This window comes from Notechis scutatus, chromosome 10 (genome assembly GCF_049901735.1).
Source record: "Notechis scutatus isolate UNSWTSFEM ecotype Mainland chromosome 10, rNotScu1.2, whole genome shotgun sequence".
Classification (NCBI taxonomy): domain Eukaryota; kingdom Metazoa; phylum Chordata; class Lepidosauria; order Squamata; family Elapidae; genus Notechis; species Notechis scutatus.
Window position 1 is genome coordinate 4,069,222 of NC_142018.1, and position 18,695 is coordinate 4,087,916.

At 41.4% G+C, this 18,695-nt stretch overlaps 1 protein-coding gene across 3 annotated transcripts in view; it reads left to right on the forward strand.

The window, feature by feature from the left end:
* ABCB7 (ATP binding cassette subfamily B member 7) overlaps window positions 1-18,695 on the forward strand; it is a 76,863-nt gene that overhangs the window by 15,614 nt on the left and 42,554 nt on the right. For 2 of the 3 annotated variants that reach the window (XR_015750700.1, XM_087971975.1), the window contains exons 2-4: window positions 393-470; window positions 8,418-8,504; window positions 14,979-15,098. Coding sequence is in view for 2 of the 3 variants with exons in the window: in XM_087971975.1 (XP_087828101.1) it covers window positions 393-470; window positions 8,418-8,504; window positions 14,979-15,098 (285 nt within the window). In the remaining variant the exon portion in view is untranslated. The remainder of the gene's footprint in view (window positions 1-392; window positions 471-8,417; window positions 8,505-14,978; window positions 15,099-18,695) is intronic. The other variant, XM_087971976.1, reaches the window with a different exon arrangement.

An 18,695-nucleotide genomic window follows, 5' to 3' on the forward strand; every position in this document is an offset into this window, starting at 1 on the left:
GGAGAGAAAGAAAAGATGCAATTGATAATGGAGCTATCTAAAGTTCTCGCTGACTGTATGATATGTTCATTGTTTATATACTTGTTTAGCTATACTCCACCCAGAGTTATTTCTTGTGAGGTGGGCGGCCATATAAACATAATAAACAAATAATAGGTAGTAAAAATGTTAAGCGGAACAGGCAGAGAATTGCCACTTACCTATTTAAATAGTTAATGCTACAACTTACACATATTCCCCAGCAGTTTTCATATATTTTTTTTAGTTTCTTTTCAGAAGCAAATGCTCTTTCATTATACTGGATATATCTCTGCAGAATGACTGGAGTGTTTCAGTTGTGGACATTGTGCTTTTAATTATTACAGCCTTGCTTTTTTTCTTTTTCTTTCCAGGTTTCACCAATTTTAAATCGACCCACGTGGCACAGCTCGGGAAAATGCTATTCAAGGCAACTGTTAGATGCTGTGAAGGTGATATTAAACAATCTTTTATTTTTCTCTCCTGAAATTCTGCTAATGAGAAAGACTTGTAGACTCTCCCTCCAAGCTTGGCTCCAGTTTATGTCCTGCTTTTTACGTAATCTTTATAACTTTGCTTTCTAGCTCCAAAGCACTTAGGTGAAAAAAAGTAAAACTTTCTTCTTAGAGAACTATTTTTGTAAAAGTCTCAAGAAAACGGATGTGATTGCAAAAATAAAAATAACCTTTGGGCAGCAACAAAGAGTTTCTTTCTAGTACAGCTATCATTTTGGAGGAGGAACAAGTTAGTACAGCCAACTTGTGGCCAACTCACCATGGCCAACTCAGCGCAGCCAACTTGCTGTGGGAAAGCTCACCACGGGACAAGAGTTACACTGATATTGAAGCAATGGTGGAGTAGAATCTTAAAGGAGGAAAAAGGAGGCACAGAGTGAAATGTGAATGGCAAAACTAACATTACTTTTAAATTATTTTAAATACGTAAATTGAATTGATGAGTGGTCCCAACTGCAAGTTGGCTGCACTGAGTTGGTCACCCCAAGTGGTCCTATTCTGTCCGAGAACACCATCAGCTGAAGGGAAAGTCTATGACAGAGGTCTCCAAACTTGGCAACTGTAAGACTTGTGGACTTCAACTATGCTTCAGCTATGCTGGCTGGAGAATTCTGGGAGTTGAAGTCCACAAGTCTTAAAGTTGCCACGTTGGGGGTCTCTGAAAGCAGCCTAAGTCTATAGGCCAGGGAGTTGCCAGCTGCACTGATACCAAGCTGACAAGCTTTCTCAGGAACAAACAAGCATCCACAGCCTTTTTGCAGCCCTACAGAAATGAGTTGCTGCTAGTTTCGGTTGGTAGTCGAGACTTTTATTGTGAACTAACCACACTTCTGGTTACCAAAGCCGGGCTCAAGACTGCAAGAGGTCTGGTAATTGATTTGATCTTTGTAGTGCAGGTAGTCCTCAACTTATGACCATAGTGAAGTTTGCCCATTACAGTCGTATGTTGTGACAGTCGTAAAACTGGCTCACAATGTGACAGGACCTGATTTTATGACCTTTTGGCGGCAGTTCAGCATATGTGGCAAACATTACGCAACTGCCATGCTCGTAAGTGAATAGATATGTGTGTTTTTGCTGAAAACCACAAGTAAAACCTGAATTGGGCAAAAATGTTACGAATCATGGCCATGTGGGCTGGTTGTTGAATGCCTGAAATGTGGTCATGTGACTACGGGGGCCCGTGGCCATTGCCATTTCGGAAGTACTTTTGGGGGGGAATCTGCCATAATTTTGAACAGTCACAACGGTCAAGGACTACCTGCAAATTACCAGCCAGCCAGAATCCAGGCTTGTACTGTAGTAGCACCTCAGAGTGCAGGTGAAATGCCTTTCCTGCACACCAGGATTTCCTATCCAGAAGGGCTTGGAAAACAAACTTCCTGCTTTGCCCATTTTAGAAACTAGAACACCAGCAACCTCCCTTGTACACAGCATGGCATGCTTCTGAAATGGGCAGGCGAGCAGTCGGCGCTTACCAAAATCATTAGAAAAAGGCCTCAAATGGTGGTTCCACAATGGGCAGGCAGCTTCATTAACTGCATCTCATGAGCCACGTTTGGTTCCCAACAGGCCTCCTGTTTTCCCAGTGACCAGCAATGCTCAGAAGCACACTGAGCCCAGGAAATGAGCCCAATTAGCCAGCAAGGCTAATCTGGCTGCGAATGTCTGTTTCAGGTGCAGTTTTTAAGGGATAACCACTTGTCAATATTCTTCTTTATCGTAAAGCCCTAATCCAGGCAACACTGAGGCTCAGACACATTGCGTTGAAAACAAGGAGCAAGCCTGCCTATCCGTATTTTCCTCTTCAGCCTGAAATGGGGAGCATGGTTCAAAAGGTGATGTCAGATCTTCCAGAGACAAGCTGGAAGAAAGAAAGAAAGAAAAAACTACTCCTTTATCATCCTTAATCCAACTATACAGCCACACAACTAGCCCTTGATTTACAACCGGTCACTTAGCAACTGTTCTGACAGACCTACCTAGAAGGTACTCACAACCCAGAATCAAATTTACAATGATTTCCCCCGAGACACATGACCACACTTCAGGCGCTCAGCAACATGACTGCATTTATGGCTATTTGCAGCATCCCACAGGCATGTGATCACATTTCACGATGTTTTTGCCGAAACCCGGCATTTGCTTCTGATTTTCGGCAAAATCACACCATAGGGAACCATTAAGCCCTGCTGTGATTTGCTTAATGACCACCACAGAAATGTAAAATGTAATTGACCTGTTTTACGTCTGTCACATGTTTCAACCGCAATGGGTAGGCTTCATAATGTGGTAATTTGAGAACTGCCTGTACTCCCTACCTATATTTGGTCATGTGCAACTTGTTCTCTTAAAAGTAATAAATGAGAGCCTTTAAGCTCATGCTCCCAAACTAGAAAGGAATTGTCTTCAGCATCTGAGGGCAAATTTCCACTGCATTCACAAATGTACATACTTCTAGTTGTAGGTCCAGTGTACAAATGATTAATTTTCCTTCCTTTATTTTTAATTTTGTTTCTTAAACATCTCAACTGGAATAAAACTTTGTAATCTGATTAATATTTTGCTGTTGAGTCTCCTGGAAGAGAGAAGCCACTTTGTGGAAATTAGAAAGCACCCAAGAATATTTAGGAATAGGAAGAAGAAGTAATCAGCTGCATAGGAAAGTTTGCTTGAAACGTGTCAGAGGAACTGGCAGCCTCCTTGATGCTCTCAATCAAATGTTGACTAACAGACCAATAGCAATAGCACTTAAATTTATATACCGCTTCATAGTGCTTTGCAGCCCTCTCTTAAGCAGTTTACAGAGTCAGCCTCTTGCCCCCAACAATCTGGTCCTCATTTTACCAACCTCGGAAGGATGGAAGGCTGAGTCAACCCTGAGACAGTCAGGATCGAACCCCTGGCAGTCAGCAGAATTAGCCTGCAGTCCTGCATTTTAACCACGTACAGTCCATGGTTCCATAGATGAAAGGCTGACTCATTGTCAACCTTGAGCTGGTCAGGATGGAAAGAATTGAACTCCTGGAAGTGTGAACAGAGTTAGCCTGCAATATTGCATTCTAAGCACTTCGCTACCAAGGCTCTTAATGCAGTTAATTCACGCAGCATGCTTAGCCCTAAGTGATTAGGACAGAATGATGGTGCTCCCTTCATATGCTTTGCCCAAATGAATAATTTCTATTATGATTTAACGATGTTTTCTCACACACTATATGAAGATAAAGGCTGGATCCTACAAAACTGTAAATCCATTCAACTTCCCTATAGCCTGGACTACCCTATAGCCTAGGCGTTACTTCAGGAGATGTGCCTTGCATTGTCCAAAGTATCCATTTTTTTAAAAAAAGTAGAGCTATCTGATCACCATTAAAAGTAATCAAAGTAAAGCGTAGGAGGCTTTTAAAAGAATTGTGTTTACTAGCAGAAGGGACTTTCCTGCACTTTTCCTCCCATTGTATCTTCCTGAAAAACCTGTCTGCAGGGGAAATTTACAGAAAATCTAAACTCAGTTTAGATTCCAGCTTGTAGAAATTTCAAGACAAGGAAGTGAGTGCTATTATTGGCAGCTGTTCTTAAAAAGTTTTGAACATGTCAAGGGCAAGATGGAATAGATTGGAATTTGAGCAACCTATACATCTAAATATATACAGTATTATATTACTACTACTATTTTTAAGAGAAATATAACATAATTCAATTAATATTTCCTATTTTTAATGTAGAAGTCTAAGGGGTTATGCAAAATGTTATTTTACATACCGCATAAAAATTATAAATAAAATGTTGGAAGAGTCACCTTTTGTATAGTCTTTAATAATGTGAGTCTTTGTTATTACTGGGGTCGGTGTTTTGTTTTATTTTTTATTTTATTTATTTGATTTGTCAATCGCTTACAATATAATAGATATAAGTATATATATAGTTATGAATACATGAAATGGGTACATATAAGAAAAATAAAAGAAACAATAGGACAGGGACGGTAGGCATGTTGGTGCGCTTATGCACCCCCCTACAGACCTCTGAGGAAAGGGGTGAGGTCAATAGTAGACAGTCTAAGGTTAAAGTTTTTGGGGTTTGGGGAAGAAACCCACAGAGTCAGGTTGAGTATTCCAGACATTGGCCACTCTGTTGCTGAAGTCGTATTTCCTTAAATCAAGTTTGGTGCGATTAACCTTGAGTTTGTATCTATTGTTTGCTCTTGTGTTGTTATGGTTGAAGCTGAACTATTCATTGACAGGTAAGTCATTGCAATGTATGATTTTATATACCATACTTAGATCAGACCAAAGATGGCGTAATTCAAGGTTTTCTAGGTCTAGAATTTCAAGTCTGGTGGCATAAGGTATTCTGTAACGAGTACAGGAGTGGAGAACTCTTGTGAAATATTTCTGGACTTTCTCAACTGTGCTAATATCAGATACGTAATGTGGGTTCCAGACTGATGAGCTGTATTCGAGTATTGGTCTAGCAAATGTTTTGTATGCTCTCATTAGTAGTGTGATATTACCAGAGAAAAAGCTACGTGGGATTAGGTTAACAACTCTTAACGCCTTTTTGGCTATGTAGTTACAGTGGGCTCTAGCACTTAGGTCATTAGAGATGAGTATTCCAAGGTCCTTTACAGAGCTTGGATCATCAATAAGGTCTTGACTATTCAGCTTGTATTTTATTTTCTGATTTTTTTTTCCTTTTTTCTATTCCTTTTTTTTTCTGGGACATTTGAATTATGTTATTTGCGTTTGATTATGTTGTTAGCTAATGTCAATCCTTGATGGTATATACATTTTAAGAGGTAGCAAGTTAAATACTTAAAATAGACCAACAGCATTCATTTGACCCACATATATTGCATATAAAATGTTATGTAGCTAGTGATTTTTGGTAAAAATGCTTATTAATGGAACGTGCCATTTTCTTTCATTTTTCTTCTTTCCCTATAACTTCCTGACTCCCCTTCTTAAAAACAGAAACAATCATGTTTTCTGTGAAGATTGTGAATTAATGCTTTCTCACACTTTTATGTATTTGCAAGCATTTCTTAAGTTCTTTGTAAGTGCTTTATGATGTTATGTTGCTCACCAAATTGCTCTTGGTGTTCCAGCATAATAGAGATATCAAGCATTTTCTTTGAAGCCTAGGTGCACTTTCAGAAATGACATTCTGAATATATCATTCTTTTTTTTTTTTACTTGCAAATAGAAGAGTCAAGGTAAAAATAACAGAAATTGTGTGTTAGTTCATTTGACTTCAAGTGGTACATTGTGTGACAATTACACAACCATGGAGATGAGCCGAGAGGTGGCAGAAGCTGCAACTGATTCCATTTCTCCCCACAACTGCTGGGTTTATCCCCCAGGACCTGCAGTCTGCTATTGCTCTAAAAGCCCTTTCACCCAAGGCTCAGAGAACTGTAGATCTGGCTTACACCTGTGCACACACACCTGTGCCTACACCATTCTCTTGCAGGCTTCTGCTGCTGCTGTGATATGCCATCCACACAGTGGACTGTATTTAATAGTTGACCTGCTCTGACATGAAGATACCTGCAAGAAGTTAGGAAGCAATATTTTGGTTGCCGTTGACTAGATGTTCTAGCTATTCCAGGGATCTCCAACCTTGGCAACATTAAAACTTGTGGACTTCAACTCCCAGAATTCTTCAGCCAGCTTTGGAGGAATTCTGGAGTTGAAGTCCACAAGTCTTAAAGTTGAATTCTAGGAGTTGAAGTCCACAAGTCTTAAAGTTGCCAAGTTTGGAGACCCCCGATCTAGTCCAAAGCTCCTCTTACAGGTAGTCCTTGACTTATGACCACAGTTGAGCCCAAGATTTATGTTGCTAGGTGAGACAGGTGCTAAGTCAGTTTTGCCCCGTTTTACAACCTTTCTTGTCTCAGTTGATAAGTGAATCACTGCAGTTGATAAGTTAGTCACCCGGTTGTTAAGTGAATCTGGCTTCCCATTGACTTTGCTTGTCAGTAGGTCACAAAAGGGGATCAGGTGATCCCGGGACACTGCAACTGTCATAAATATGAGTCAGTTGTTAAGCATTGGAATTTTGATCACACGACCACGGGAATGCTTCAGTGGCCGTAAGTGTGAAAATAGGTCATCAGTTATTTTTTCAGTGCCATCGTAACTTTGAACGGTACTACTAAATGAACTGTTGTAAGTCTCGGACTCCCTGTATAAGACCCAAAGCATTTCTTCTCTTCTGGAAGAGTTCTTGTTGAAGAAAGAAACGTCTTAGGATCTGAGTCACCCTGCATTTAAAGGTTTTTACTTTTTTAAATTTTGTCTTTCATCACCCTAATTCAAAGCAGACGCACTGTAGCATTTGCTTTTTATGCCTCTCTCTGAATGTAGAGGTATTCACTGCACCGAAGGGTCTCCAAGGATTCCTGAGAGGAGTAATTTATAGAGAGAGAGCACAGTTACTACAAGGGAGCTACTCCTGGACTCCGCTGACCCGGCTTCCCCTAATTTTCCTGAACTTTTATTCACCGGTCCATTCCTCGGCCACTGTAAGAGGTTAGCAAAATTCAGTTGGGATTGGACTGTACAGGCAGTCCTCGACTTACAACAGTTCATTTCAGTGGCCGTTCAAAGTTACAACGGCACTGAAAAAAGCGACATGACCATTTTTCACACTTACGACCACTGCAGTATCCCCATGGTCTCATGATCAAAATTCAGCCACTTGGCAGCTGGCTCATATTTATGACTGTTGGTTGTTTCCTTGGGAAAGGGGTCATGTGGCCAACTTTTGCAACCTCCTGACAAGCAGAGTCAATGAATAGAAACAGGAACAGAACAGAACAGAATAGAATAGAACATGAAAGATTGGAGTGGAGTGGAGTAGAGTAGAGTAGAAAAAGAATGGAGTGGAGTGGAGTAGAATAAGAAAGAATGGAGTGGAGTGGAGTAGAGTAGAATAAGAAAGAATGGAGTGGAGTAGAGTAGAGTAGAATAAGAAAGAATGGAGTGGAGTGAGTAGAATAGAATAGAATAGAATAGAATAGAATAGAATAGAATAGAATAAGAAAGAATGGAGTGGAGTGGAGTGGAGTGGGGAGTGGAGTGGGGGTGGAGGGGGGAGTAGAGTGGGGAGTGGAGTGGGGAGTGGAGTGGGGAGTGGAGGGAGTGGAGTGGAGTGGAGTGGAGTGGAGTGGGTAGAGTAGAGTAGAGTAGAGTAGAGTAGAGTAGAGTAGAGTAGAGTAGAGTAGAATTCTTTATTGGCCAAGTGTGACGACACACAAGGAATTTGTTTTGGTGCAGTGTACATAAAAAGAAAAAATACATTTGTCAAGAATCATAGGTATAACACTTAATAGTAGTCAAAGGTACAAATAAGCAATCAAATCATACTAGGAAACATAATAAGTGATCAAATCAAATTATACTAGTAAACAGTCAATTGAAAAAAAATCATAAGGATACAAGCAACAAAGTTACATTCATGTAGTCATAAGTGGGAGGAGATGAGTGAAAGGAAGGATGAGAAGATGAATAGTAATAGTAATGCAGACTTAGTAATAATAAAGTAGTTTGACAGTGTTAAGGGAATTCTTTGTTTACAAGAGTGATGGCATTCGGGAAAAAACTATTCTTGTGTCTGGTTGTTCTGGTGTGCAGGGCTCTATAGCGTATGTATATGAAGAAGCCAGATTCATTTAACAACCGTGTTGCGAACATAACAATTGTAATGATTCACTTAACGGCAAGAAAGGTAATAAAATGGGGCAAATTTCTCTTAATAAACGTTGCACTTAGCAACCTACATTTTGGGCTCAATTGTGGTCATGAGCGAGGACTACCTCTAATGGATTTTATTGTGACTGTACAAGCACTGACATCCTTCTCTGCTCTCTTCTTCTCCCAGCATCTGCAGGGGTGGTCTCAGATAGACAAAAGAACCTGTTGGCATGGACATGCTGGGGGAGGCCTCCATTCAGACCCGAAGAATGCGGTAAATATCAAACCCCCCCCCCTTTAATCCATCCTGGGTTTTCTGCACCTAAGAAACAAAATATCTGCACAGTTGCTTGCGTGTTTGCCTCCAAGGGGGATCGTTCTGTCGATTTCTCTTAAGTTTGCCTTGGGTTCTCTGAAGCAGGTTGATTGGAAGCACATCCCTATTTGCATAAATTGTTCAGAAAATTAGTTTTGACAGAAGAAGGAAGCCACCAGCTTATCTGCCTGTGATTGGAAATGACTGCATCCTGGGGAGAAAGGTGTCAATTTAAAGCTTTGTGATGGCTTTGACCAGTGTGAAAAATCACAGAGAGGACTGACTTTCCCATTACACATTCTCATGCCTCTTTTCCTCCGCTCTCCTCCTTGATTATGTCTTAGCGGGGGACAGCATCTGTTTTATTTATTTAAAATGTTCCTATCTTTTTGACAACAGGCCTCTGGGGCAGCTGACAAGCAGCGCAAATTAATATATAAGAAACACAGGATTCTTCTATCGTAGCGGTAGATGAAAAAAAGGGAGGCCATATCCTATTCAGCTGCTTTTTAGGTAGTTGTTATTTCATGGTTGTCGTTGAAAAAAAAGCCCTGAAAGGCAATATCAAACTATTTTTAAATATATCAGTAATTCACTTCTCGGGTTTTAGACCTTGCTTCTTTAAACTCCAGCTCTGACATGAATTAATATTTTTCAGTTTAACATTCATTGTTCTCAGCTTTTCTGCCACATCCAGCTCTTGGCCTTTCCAAATGAAATGTTTGCAAAAAGGCAGCTTCTGTAAGTTTAGACAACAGGAGGTGGGAAAACCTTTGGCAGGAAAGAATGGCTGGGAAAAACTGGATAGATGCTGCTGCTTAAATGCCTAAAACTGCCTTAAGACTACATAGGCCCTCTGCCTATCTCCAGGCAACAGTGTCTATCTAGTCCCACCCATTGAGTATTGCAAGGCACAATGTTAAGTTTTGCACTGCCTGGTCTCCCAAGCCTACGTTCGTTCACATATTTATTAAGCACACACCAGCCTCCCTATATTCCTGTGGAGCTGGGAAAATGACAGGAGTCCCTTTACACAAACAAGAAGCCCTTCCTACTTCTGCTGACGAAAGTTAGCAGAAGCAAAGTTAATCAAATGTCACACAATCTCTATACTGTGGAGAGCTGGTGGGCCTGTGTTAAAATTTCCTAAAGGAACAAACATGGGTCCTGTCAAAGCTGTAACACTCCCAAAATTGTGGGGTACGTTTGTATGCAAGAAGCACAGCGGGATACCTTTAGTAAGGTATTGCAAAAGAAAAAGGAACTGTGCCTTTATAAGAGCCAAGACAACGTTGCTTATAAAATGAGGCCTATTTTGTAATACGTGCTGTGATATGCTACGATGCTACGAAAATTGCATTTTGTGTTAAACATACCAAAAATAGATATGTTTCAGTTTTTGGACAAGAATGTGATATAACTCTATTAATTTCTTTTCCTTCCATTATGAGGAGCAATTTGAATACAGGTAGTTCTTGACTTACAACCACAACCGAGCCCCAAATTTTTGTTCTGCTAAGTTGAGACAAGTGAGTTTTGCCCCATTTTATCACTTTTCTTGCCAAAGTTGCTAAGTGAATCATTTCAGTTGTTAAGTGTCCAAATTTTGAATACGTGACCCTGGGGATGATGCAACAGTCATAAGTGTGAAAAACAGTCACTTTTTCAGGGCCATTGTAACTTCAAACAGTCATTAAATGAACCATTGTAAGTTGAGGACTACCTGTACCGGTCTTCTTCCCACCACGTGTCTCGGAGGAGATAGCAGTAAATTAATTTGCCAAGCCCTGGCATTGCACTCCAAATTTTTATGAAATATTGAAATCAGATTGTGCCCCTTCCTTGAGTAGTTCCAGTGAGGGCAAATATAACAAGGAAACAGCACCTGAATTGGCTATAATGATCTCACTTTCCTTGATTGAACCCAAGAATTCTTAGAGACCAGCGCTGGGTGGAAAGAAATTCCATAGTTTTTATCTTCAGTTGCTTGTCTTTGTTGCCCTTCCTTTCCTTACAGTTTGCCTCCCACCCCGCGCATTTCAAATGAGCTGCATGTGTCCACAGAGCTGCAAGGGATTTAATCTAGTTTTCAGGCACATTAAACTGGAAGATATAGCATAGCCAAAGCATATGGGATGATACTGGTTTCCTAAGACAGAGGTCTCCAACCCCTGGTCCCGGAACCGGTCCGCAGCATGCCAGGAACCGGGCAGTGCAAACAAGCAAAGCCCCATCCGTGGGATGCCGGCAGCACACGACACCACGTCCCCTCCGGTCCACAGGGAAAAAAATACCTCCTCTGAACCAGACCCTGGTGCCCAAAAGGTTGGGAGCCACTGTCCTAACGTTTCACTTTTCAGCACTTGTTCCTCCATCCATAGTTTCTTGGTAGGCAAATTCTAAGAGGACAAGAAAATCCTGGCCATGATATGGAACGTTAATAAGACTGTGACAAATCACTCTTTCACATTCTGATTTGTTGAACAAAAGGAAACTTGGCACTCTTCACGAGATGGGGGTCACCCATTTTCCTAAGCCAAACGTGCTTAGTGTGACATGTGGCCATGGATACCAACTCAAGGTCCATAAAGTCAGGGAATTGGAACTTGCTGATCTGTTAAGAGGAATCCACTCTGACAAGGAACGGTGGGGGTGTAATGTTGCAGATCCTGTTGGGCTTCAGTGTAGTCGTCTTTTTATGGTTTGGATGCAAAGGATAGAATGCATAAGGCCTATATTATGAACTGGCCTAATTGTCCAAGTCTCCGTGCAATATTCTACAGAACCATTAGGACATGTTTACTGGAACTTTCCAATTCCTTTATTTTGTGAAGCTTTCATGTGCCAGCATGTGGTAGCTTTACCTCTGGCCTAAATCAGCAAGCTTTTAATAGTAATGATTATTTGCCCCATTTGTTAAGCATTTGTTAAACAAATACTATCTCATATCAATTCACTACAACCTAGTGAGTGACATTAAGTGAAAATGAGCACAGGGCTGTACCTTTGCGCTTGTGATGACCCGGAGTGTAACACAAATGTAACAAAATCCAAAACGTAAATAAATGTCCTTTAATGCCTCCAACTTGGCCCCACTGTTCAATAAAATCAGTTGGAGATAAAACGTACTCAAAAATAGTCTTCAAAAGAAAGCAGTACAGTCCGAATTTAATGAGCAGATAGAGGTAAAAATAAAAACCAAATAAACTACAATGATGAAATGTCCACAACGGAACAGAAGTATTTATCAAATTCAAGGAAATAACAAGGCACAGTCCGTTGGAAGAATGCCAACCAAGATAACCTCAAACCAAAATAAAACACACTTTGTCTACAGCGTTTGCCAGTACGCAGGTCCAAACTCTTATGCAGTTGTCACACCTGCAGCCCATGAAGAGGATCAAGGCCCTCTCCTCCCAAGTAGACCACGTCTCTCCCTTATCCTCTCCTCCCTGTGTGCCCTAGGATGGAGAGGGGATGGGCCTGGGTCCTCCTCTGACTGCTCAGCCGGCCTCTGCCCTCCCCCAGCCTCCTCCACAACCTCCAGAGCCACACTCCCACTCCCTGTTGGCTGTTCCTCCTCTCCCTCAGAGTCCGTCTCCATCAGGGGCACGACAGGGCTTGCAGGGAAGAGTCACAAAGGATGAACAGTGGAAAAACAAAAGCGGGGGGGGGGGATGCATTTAGAAATATTAACCACTAAATTTGTTCTGTACTGTTAGCTATACAATTTGGGGTGAACCCTCCTTTGAATGGTGTGGGAGTAGGAATGGATTTCCAGAGAAAAATTGCAGACTACAGGAACTGTTAGCACTACTTAGGTGACCCTGAGGACACAGATAAACCTCCAAGTGGCCTCAACGACCCTCTAAAAGGATGCAAAGGACCAGCTGTTTGCAAGGAATATAAATCCTTCCATTCCCCACCATCCAGTCAGAGCTGAAGAAGCTCCTTGGATGAGAAGTGAAATGTCTTCAAAAGAAAAACCAGAAAGTCCAGTTGCCTCCTGAAAAAGCACCTTTGGGATTTAGATTTGATTCTGTTCACAGACATTGTATTGTGAAATCAAATCAAATATCTTTATGGTGGACTTTGACCCACCTGTATAATAAAAGAGTGCAATAAAAAGAGAAAGAGTATAATATAGCATTTATTGGAGAAGGGAAATAGATTATACAATTATTAGGGAAGGGAAAAATTATAGGGCACTAAAACAGCATATCTAATTAAAACTTTTGTACTGTTGCATAATTTGGTGAAAATGTATTATCAAACATTGTCAACAACCTTAAGTATATCTTAATTTTTTGTTGTTTCTGTGGGTAGAACAATGTGTGAGAGAATACAGTAACAGAGCAGAATCTGGTTTTTCCCCCCCTCCATCTGGGCTTACCATTTGTTCTTTATAAAATTATAGAAGCTCGTTTCTCTTTTGATTGAAAAGTTGAAAAATTAAAAATGAGCTTTTTTTAAAAAAAAAAATTGAAAGTCACATTACCATGAATGGAGAGAAAGCAGTTTTCAGAAACAGTACCAGCTGATACTACATCTTGGTGTCATGGTTGATTTTAATCTATGGTCTAGATCAGGGGTATCAAACTCAAGGCCTGCGGTTCTTAGATCTGGGGCCACCCTGGAAACAGCAAAGGACCAGTGTCTGTGGTGCCTCTGCCAGTGAAAAGGGACCTTGGGAGGGTCCCATTTTCCGCCAGGAAGGCGTCCTGCAGCTCTCTGCCATCGAAAATGTTTTTGCTAGCAGAGGGCTGCGGGAGGCTGTTGTGGCTGAAAACCGGGCCTCACACGGTCCGTTTCCCCCCCAAGCTCCATTTTCGCTGGCAGAGGGCTAGCAAAACAAGCTCAAAAAATGCAGCATGGGAGAGGAAAGGAGAAAGGGAAAGAGGAAAGGAAGAAAAAGGAGGAAGGATGGGATGGGAAGAGAGCAGGGAGGAAAAAGAAGGAAAGACGGGAAGGAAAAAGAAAGAATGACAAGGGAAGGAAATAAAAGAAAAGGGAAGGAAGGAAGGAAATGAGAGTGAAGGAGGGTCTGAGGGAAGTCCTGCCTTAGCACTTGGCCACCACAGGTGCCCCTGACAAGAGTGACGTCGAGCTGGCCATGCCCCACCCCACAACCCTGATGCAGCCCTCAGTGAAACCGAGTTTGACACCCCTGGTCTAGATCTTCCTAATTATGATTTTAACTATAGTTTAGAACAGGTGCAGGCATTATATACCCTTACATGGATCCCAGAAGCTGCTGTTGACATGTTTCTTGATGCCTTCTAAGCTCCCTGACTTGCTGAATTTAAACTTTTTAGAATCTCTTATTTGAAGAAAGATGAATGGAAGTCTAGATTTCCAATAAGACCCCTGGGGCCCCTTATAGAATCCCAAGGGGTTCTTAGAAAGTAAAATGGTCAATGGCTGTAGACCAGTGTTGGCTTGCCTTCTGCTGGCTTGTGATTAGCTATGTCCACCATGGCAACCATTTTATAGAGTGTCCCACAATATGCCCTCACAATTCCAGATGAGCTCTCTGGCCCAAAAGGGTTGGAGGCCTTCATATAATACTGTTACATCTGGATTGCCTGCGTTTGATTGCTCCCTTGTAGCTAGTCTGGCTCAAATGCTAGCTGGCTGTTAATACTGATCAAGGAAAAGGACTAAAACACAGAGGAGTCACACCTCTTCCACCTCCTCACCAGCTCCTTTGGGTTTCACATACCCTAATCCAGCATTTAATTTGTGCCTATAGCCCTGCTCAGCCAAATCTTGTATGTTCCTAAACTTTTAGAACTCGGAATCTTTAATAGTTACTGGAATTTTGATTTAGTGTTCCTCCTCCCCAGCATGGAGGGGATCCTTGATCCTTAAATCCAGTTTAGAAACTTGCTTTTGTTACATCTCCATTTTTTTTTACAGATCCTTGCTGTAGATAATGATTTACAATTTTGTAACGTGAGAACATTAATCGAAGATCTTTGGAACAGCAGGTTTTATGCTTGAATAAAATTATCCCTATGTTTTTAGTTTCACTAATTAAAAACACCCATAACGTGACAAAAAGTGTCTGCAATTCATATAAGCCCTAAAGAAGGAATTATTAATATGGGACAGGACAATCGGTTTATGAAGGAAACGGAGTTCTGTACTTGAATCTTTAGAAGCCTTGTAATGCACAATTACTCAACCTCATAGCCATTTAGTTCAAAAGATCTGACATTTCACATGCAATTAAACCTAAAACAATTTTCTTAATATTAAGAGTGCTATTACTTTATATCCATTGAACCAATTCCCTTTGGTGCTGATTTTAATTCAAAAGGTTGCTAACTAAAAATAGCTCACATTTCTTGGATTGGGACTGAGGAACCAACCTCATTTGGAAACCTGTTGAGCTCATCCTCTCCATCTCACCACCTTTTGTCTCCACAGTTGAAAGAAATAGATGGCAGAAAGATCCTCAAAGCAATGCTTTCATACGTTTGGCCCAAAGACCGGCCTGACCTTCGTGCCAGAGTTGCCATATCATTGGGATTTTTAGCAGGTGCAAAGGTAAGAACACAAATACAAGCTAAAATGGGTGGCCAGGCTTTAGCCAGACAAAATATCCTAAGGAGAAAGAGAAGCTGATATAAAATACTTTGTTTGGGGTTGTTCTCACAAAACCTTTTTTGAAGATCCATTAAAGGCCTCCGTCTCTGTCTTGAAGAGCTATTATTTTTCCCTTCTGCTTTGAGACCGCTCTAAGTGCTTATATTTTCGTTGGTGTATACATTTGGTGAAAACCTTAAAAGCTTGTTCTCAAGTACTACTCACAATTTCCTGTCCATGGTTAACCAGGCTGCATATCCCACCCTCCTTATTGCACTCAACCACAAAACTAGCCAATCTTAATCTTCATTTATGCAGTTGTGCAGACACTCATTTTGATAAGCTTGCAGTTACTATGCATAGCTCGTGTCACTCGTAGGTGGCGTGGCAATTCTGAGCTATCTGTTGGTGGCCTTCATCCCTCAGAGATGGTACATCATCTTCTGTTAGGCTCAAGTCAAGAATCCTTTGCTGTAGAATTAATTTATGCGGACATTCATTAATAGAGTCTGAACTTAAATGACAATAACTCAAATTGTTCTCTTGGTGGTATTTGCTAAGGTTTTTCTGCTGAGAGTTTCCCGGGCAGTGTGATCATATATCTCACCACAGTTTATGAGATTGGACAGTATTGAAATAGAATACACCCCTAAGTGTATTCTTGGTAGCTTATTTGCAAGCATTTGGAGAGGGATGCTTGTAATATATGCTTGTGGTGTCACTGGCTATTCTGAAAGAGGACAGAAAATATGACAAGAAGAACGTATTTTTTTCTCTGTTCAGTACAGCCATTTATTCAGGGGCTTTTTATTTTGTATTCTAACAAGGACCCAAAGAAATTGTCTTTGATAAGCGTTAATTTAATTCTAGTAGCTCAGACTAGTACAATGTCAGTCCATGGTGCTAGAGTGAATTTGCCAGTGGCCTTAAATTCCAAAATAAAAGAATTATTTTATTACGAGGACAGCCTGACATGAATAGAATCTACAGCCTTTGGTGCTGCACCAGGTCGAATCAAGTGTTCTCTTATCTGCATTCAGCAGACTTCCCTTACTAGAAAGCGCAGGAGGAGGCTGTAGGGAGAACACAGGAGGACTGACGGTAAAGGAGGGCACTTTTAAGCTTTTATTTAACACTTCCAAGGAGGGGGAAACAGGGAAAAGTTTGGCATGAAGGCTTTGCCTAGGCAACCATCTGACCTAATCCTTCATGCAGCTCCCATGCAGGGCTGGAGTTCAGGATGCAAATAAGTATTTTGGCCCATGGAAATTGTTCAGGGAATCGTTGGGGGCGCATCTCTGCAGAGGGCATAGTTAAATATATGTAGATTGCTTTTTCTGCACCAATCTGTGTTTCCTTCAAAAGCAGCCCTATTAGACAGAAGACCCACAGCTGTCCCAAAGATGCAAACATGACTAAGGCTAGCTTTATACCTGAATCTCCCCATCCATAATCTAACTGCACTATACTTTCCATTAACTCCAGAAAAAATTGCTGTTGCTGTTGGCTTTATTTTTTTCCCCCCTTAAGATAAAGAGTACAGGAGAGAAAAGAGCAAAGACGCCAGCAGATTAGAGCTGTAACTTCAGCCCATGGCATTAAGCTGCAAAGGAAGGAAGGGGCTTCTGTGGGAAGGCAGGCAGAAACCTTGAGACGAAGGGCAAAGCCTACATCTGGGGCGTGGAGTGTGGACACGAGCCCCCTTGCTAGATCTCACAGAAGGCAACCAGGAACTGCCTTAGATAGAGTAGACCGCATGTTATCCACAAACTCTCCTAAATGCTTTCATTTTGTTTAAGCAAGATTCGCTTTAGCCTCCTGCCTCCCCGCCCCTCCCCGAACAAGTTGGCAGAGCCATTCTTAGCAAGTGATTCTTGGTGACAAACAGCTAGAGACAATCCGGTCACGCTTTTCATCAGCTGGAGAGGTCTGTAGACCATAAGGGGAGGTTTTAGGAAGGCAGGATGGTCAAAAAGAGCAAAGAGGCTACGGTGGTGTGATCAGAGTCGTACCCCCCTTTTTAAGGTGTGACACCATCTTAACTGTGTTGATCCCCTCCTTGAAGAAACACCTGTAAAGAGGGGCAGGGGGTCTGAGGTGATTCAGTGAGGAACAGCAACTTGTACTCATGGAAATGGATTCCCTTCAATAAGTTCTTGACTGGAGTATAAAAACTGCTTGAAATACCAGGTAGCCATTGTGTGAACTTCCATCACATCAGTGGAGCGCTTTGATGTCTGGGTTGATCAGGTGGTGCTTGCATCATCTGGGGGTTGATCTGCACCCATGTAATCACACCAGCTCACCCTCCTTCTGTGTTGCCTTTATCAGGCTCTCTGCCTCTACTGTTACTGTTGTGGGAATCCCTTGTCAGCTTCAGCTTGTCCTTTAAATTACACAAGAAGTGCCCTGACAAGTACTAACTTCTTAAACATTGAAATGCTATATATTCCAGCACCTATGTGCTTACAGAATTTTTTAAAAAAAATTTAATTTCCTGCAAGAGCAGCTGCCTTGGCCAGATGAGTGCAGCTGAGATCAGAAAATGCTGTCTTGTCTTAGAACTGGGAAGAGACGGAAAGCCGCTTCATTGGAAGAGGGGATTTCAGTATTCTCCACTAAATCTTTTAATAAAATAAAAGCGTGCCCTCAAATGCCAGCTCTCGTTTTGAACAGGAAAAGAAATAACCTCACTGGAGAAACGCAGCTTCAGCAGTTGTGGGTTTTGTATAACGGAAGGATAATGTGTAATTACCGTAAATTGGAGCAGTAGCTATGTTCAAATGGCACATGGAATAACAAATTAACCTGCAGCATAACATTTTAGCCTGCGATGTTTTACAATTGCAGAACTTGTATAGTCAGGCTTTAATTTAGTATGATATGCCCAGTGCCAAAAATGAGGGTGGGTTTTGAGTGTTAACAATGGCTGAGCTCATAGGGCAAACACTGGTGTTGTTTTGTACTATAATTCTCATAAGATTCAGCCAGCAATCATCAGATCTTCAAGTACCGGTTGCAAGTATTCAGTGCATTAATTAATCAAAGCCATCTCTGATTTAAGAGCACCCCAGAGGCATCTAGATAGCCACTATGCCCAGCCTATGCCCCAAGGTTGCAGTCATGAAAAATACTCAAGAAGGGAGTGCCAGGTGTTTTTGGGTTTTGGTTTAGATGTTTGACACTCTTCTCCCAAACCTAGTGGCCTTCAACATTCTGGACTACAGTTTCAATCAGTTGTACACCATCTTAGTCCAAGGATTAAAGTAGAAATCTCAAAACATCTAAAAGGTGGAGTTAGAGAAGGCCAGTCTCCAGATTGCTTAATTCTTCAAAACATGTTCCCACTTTTGAGAATGCTGACAACTGAGCCTGTAATATGGTTAAGTCTAAAGTACTTGGAATCAAACAAAGATGACATTGGTGTCAAATATGCTTAAGCCCTTTATTTGAGCTAGAAAGGTAGGGGTAAAAATTCTCACCCTTATGTGGGTCTGTGTCTTGGATCCTCTCTACCAGATGCTTGGGAGTTTGAGGGTTTGCACAGTGTCTTAGCAC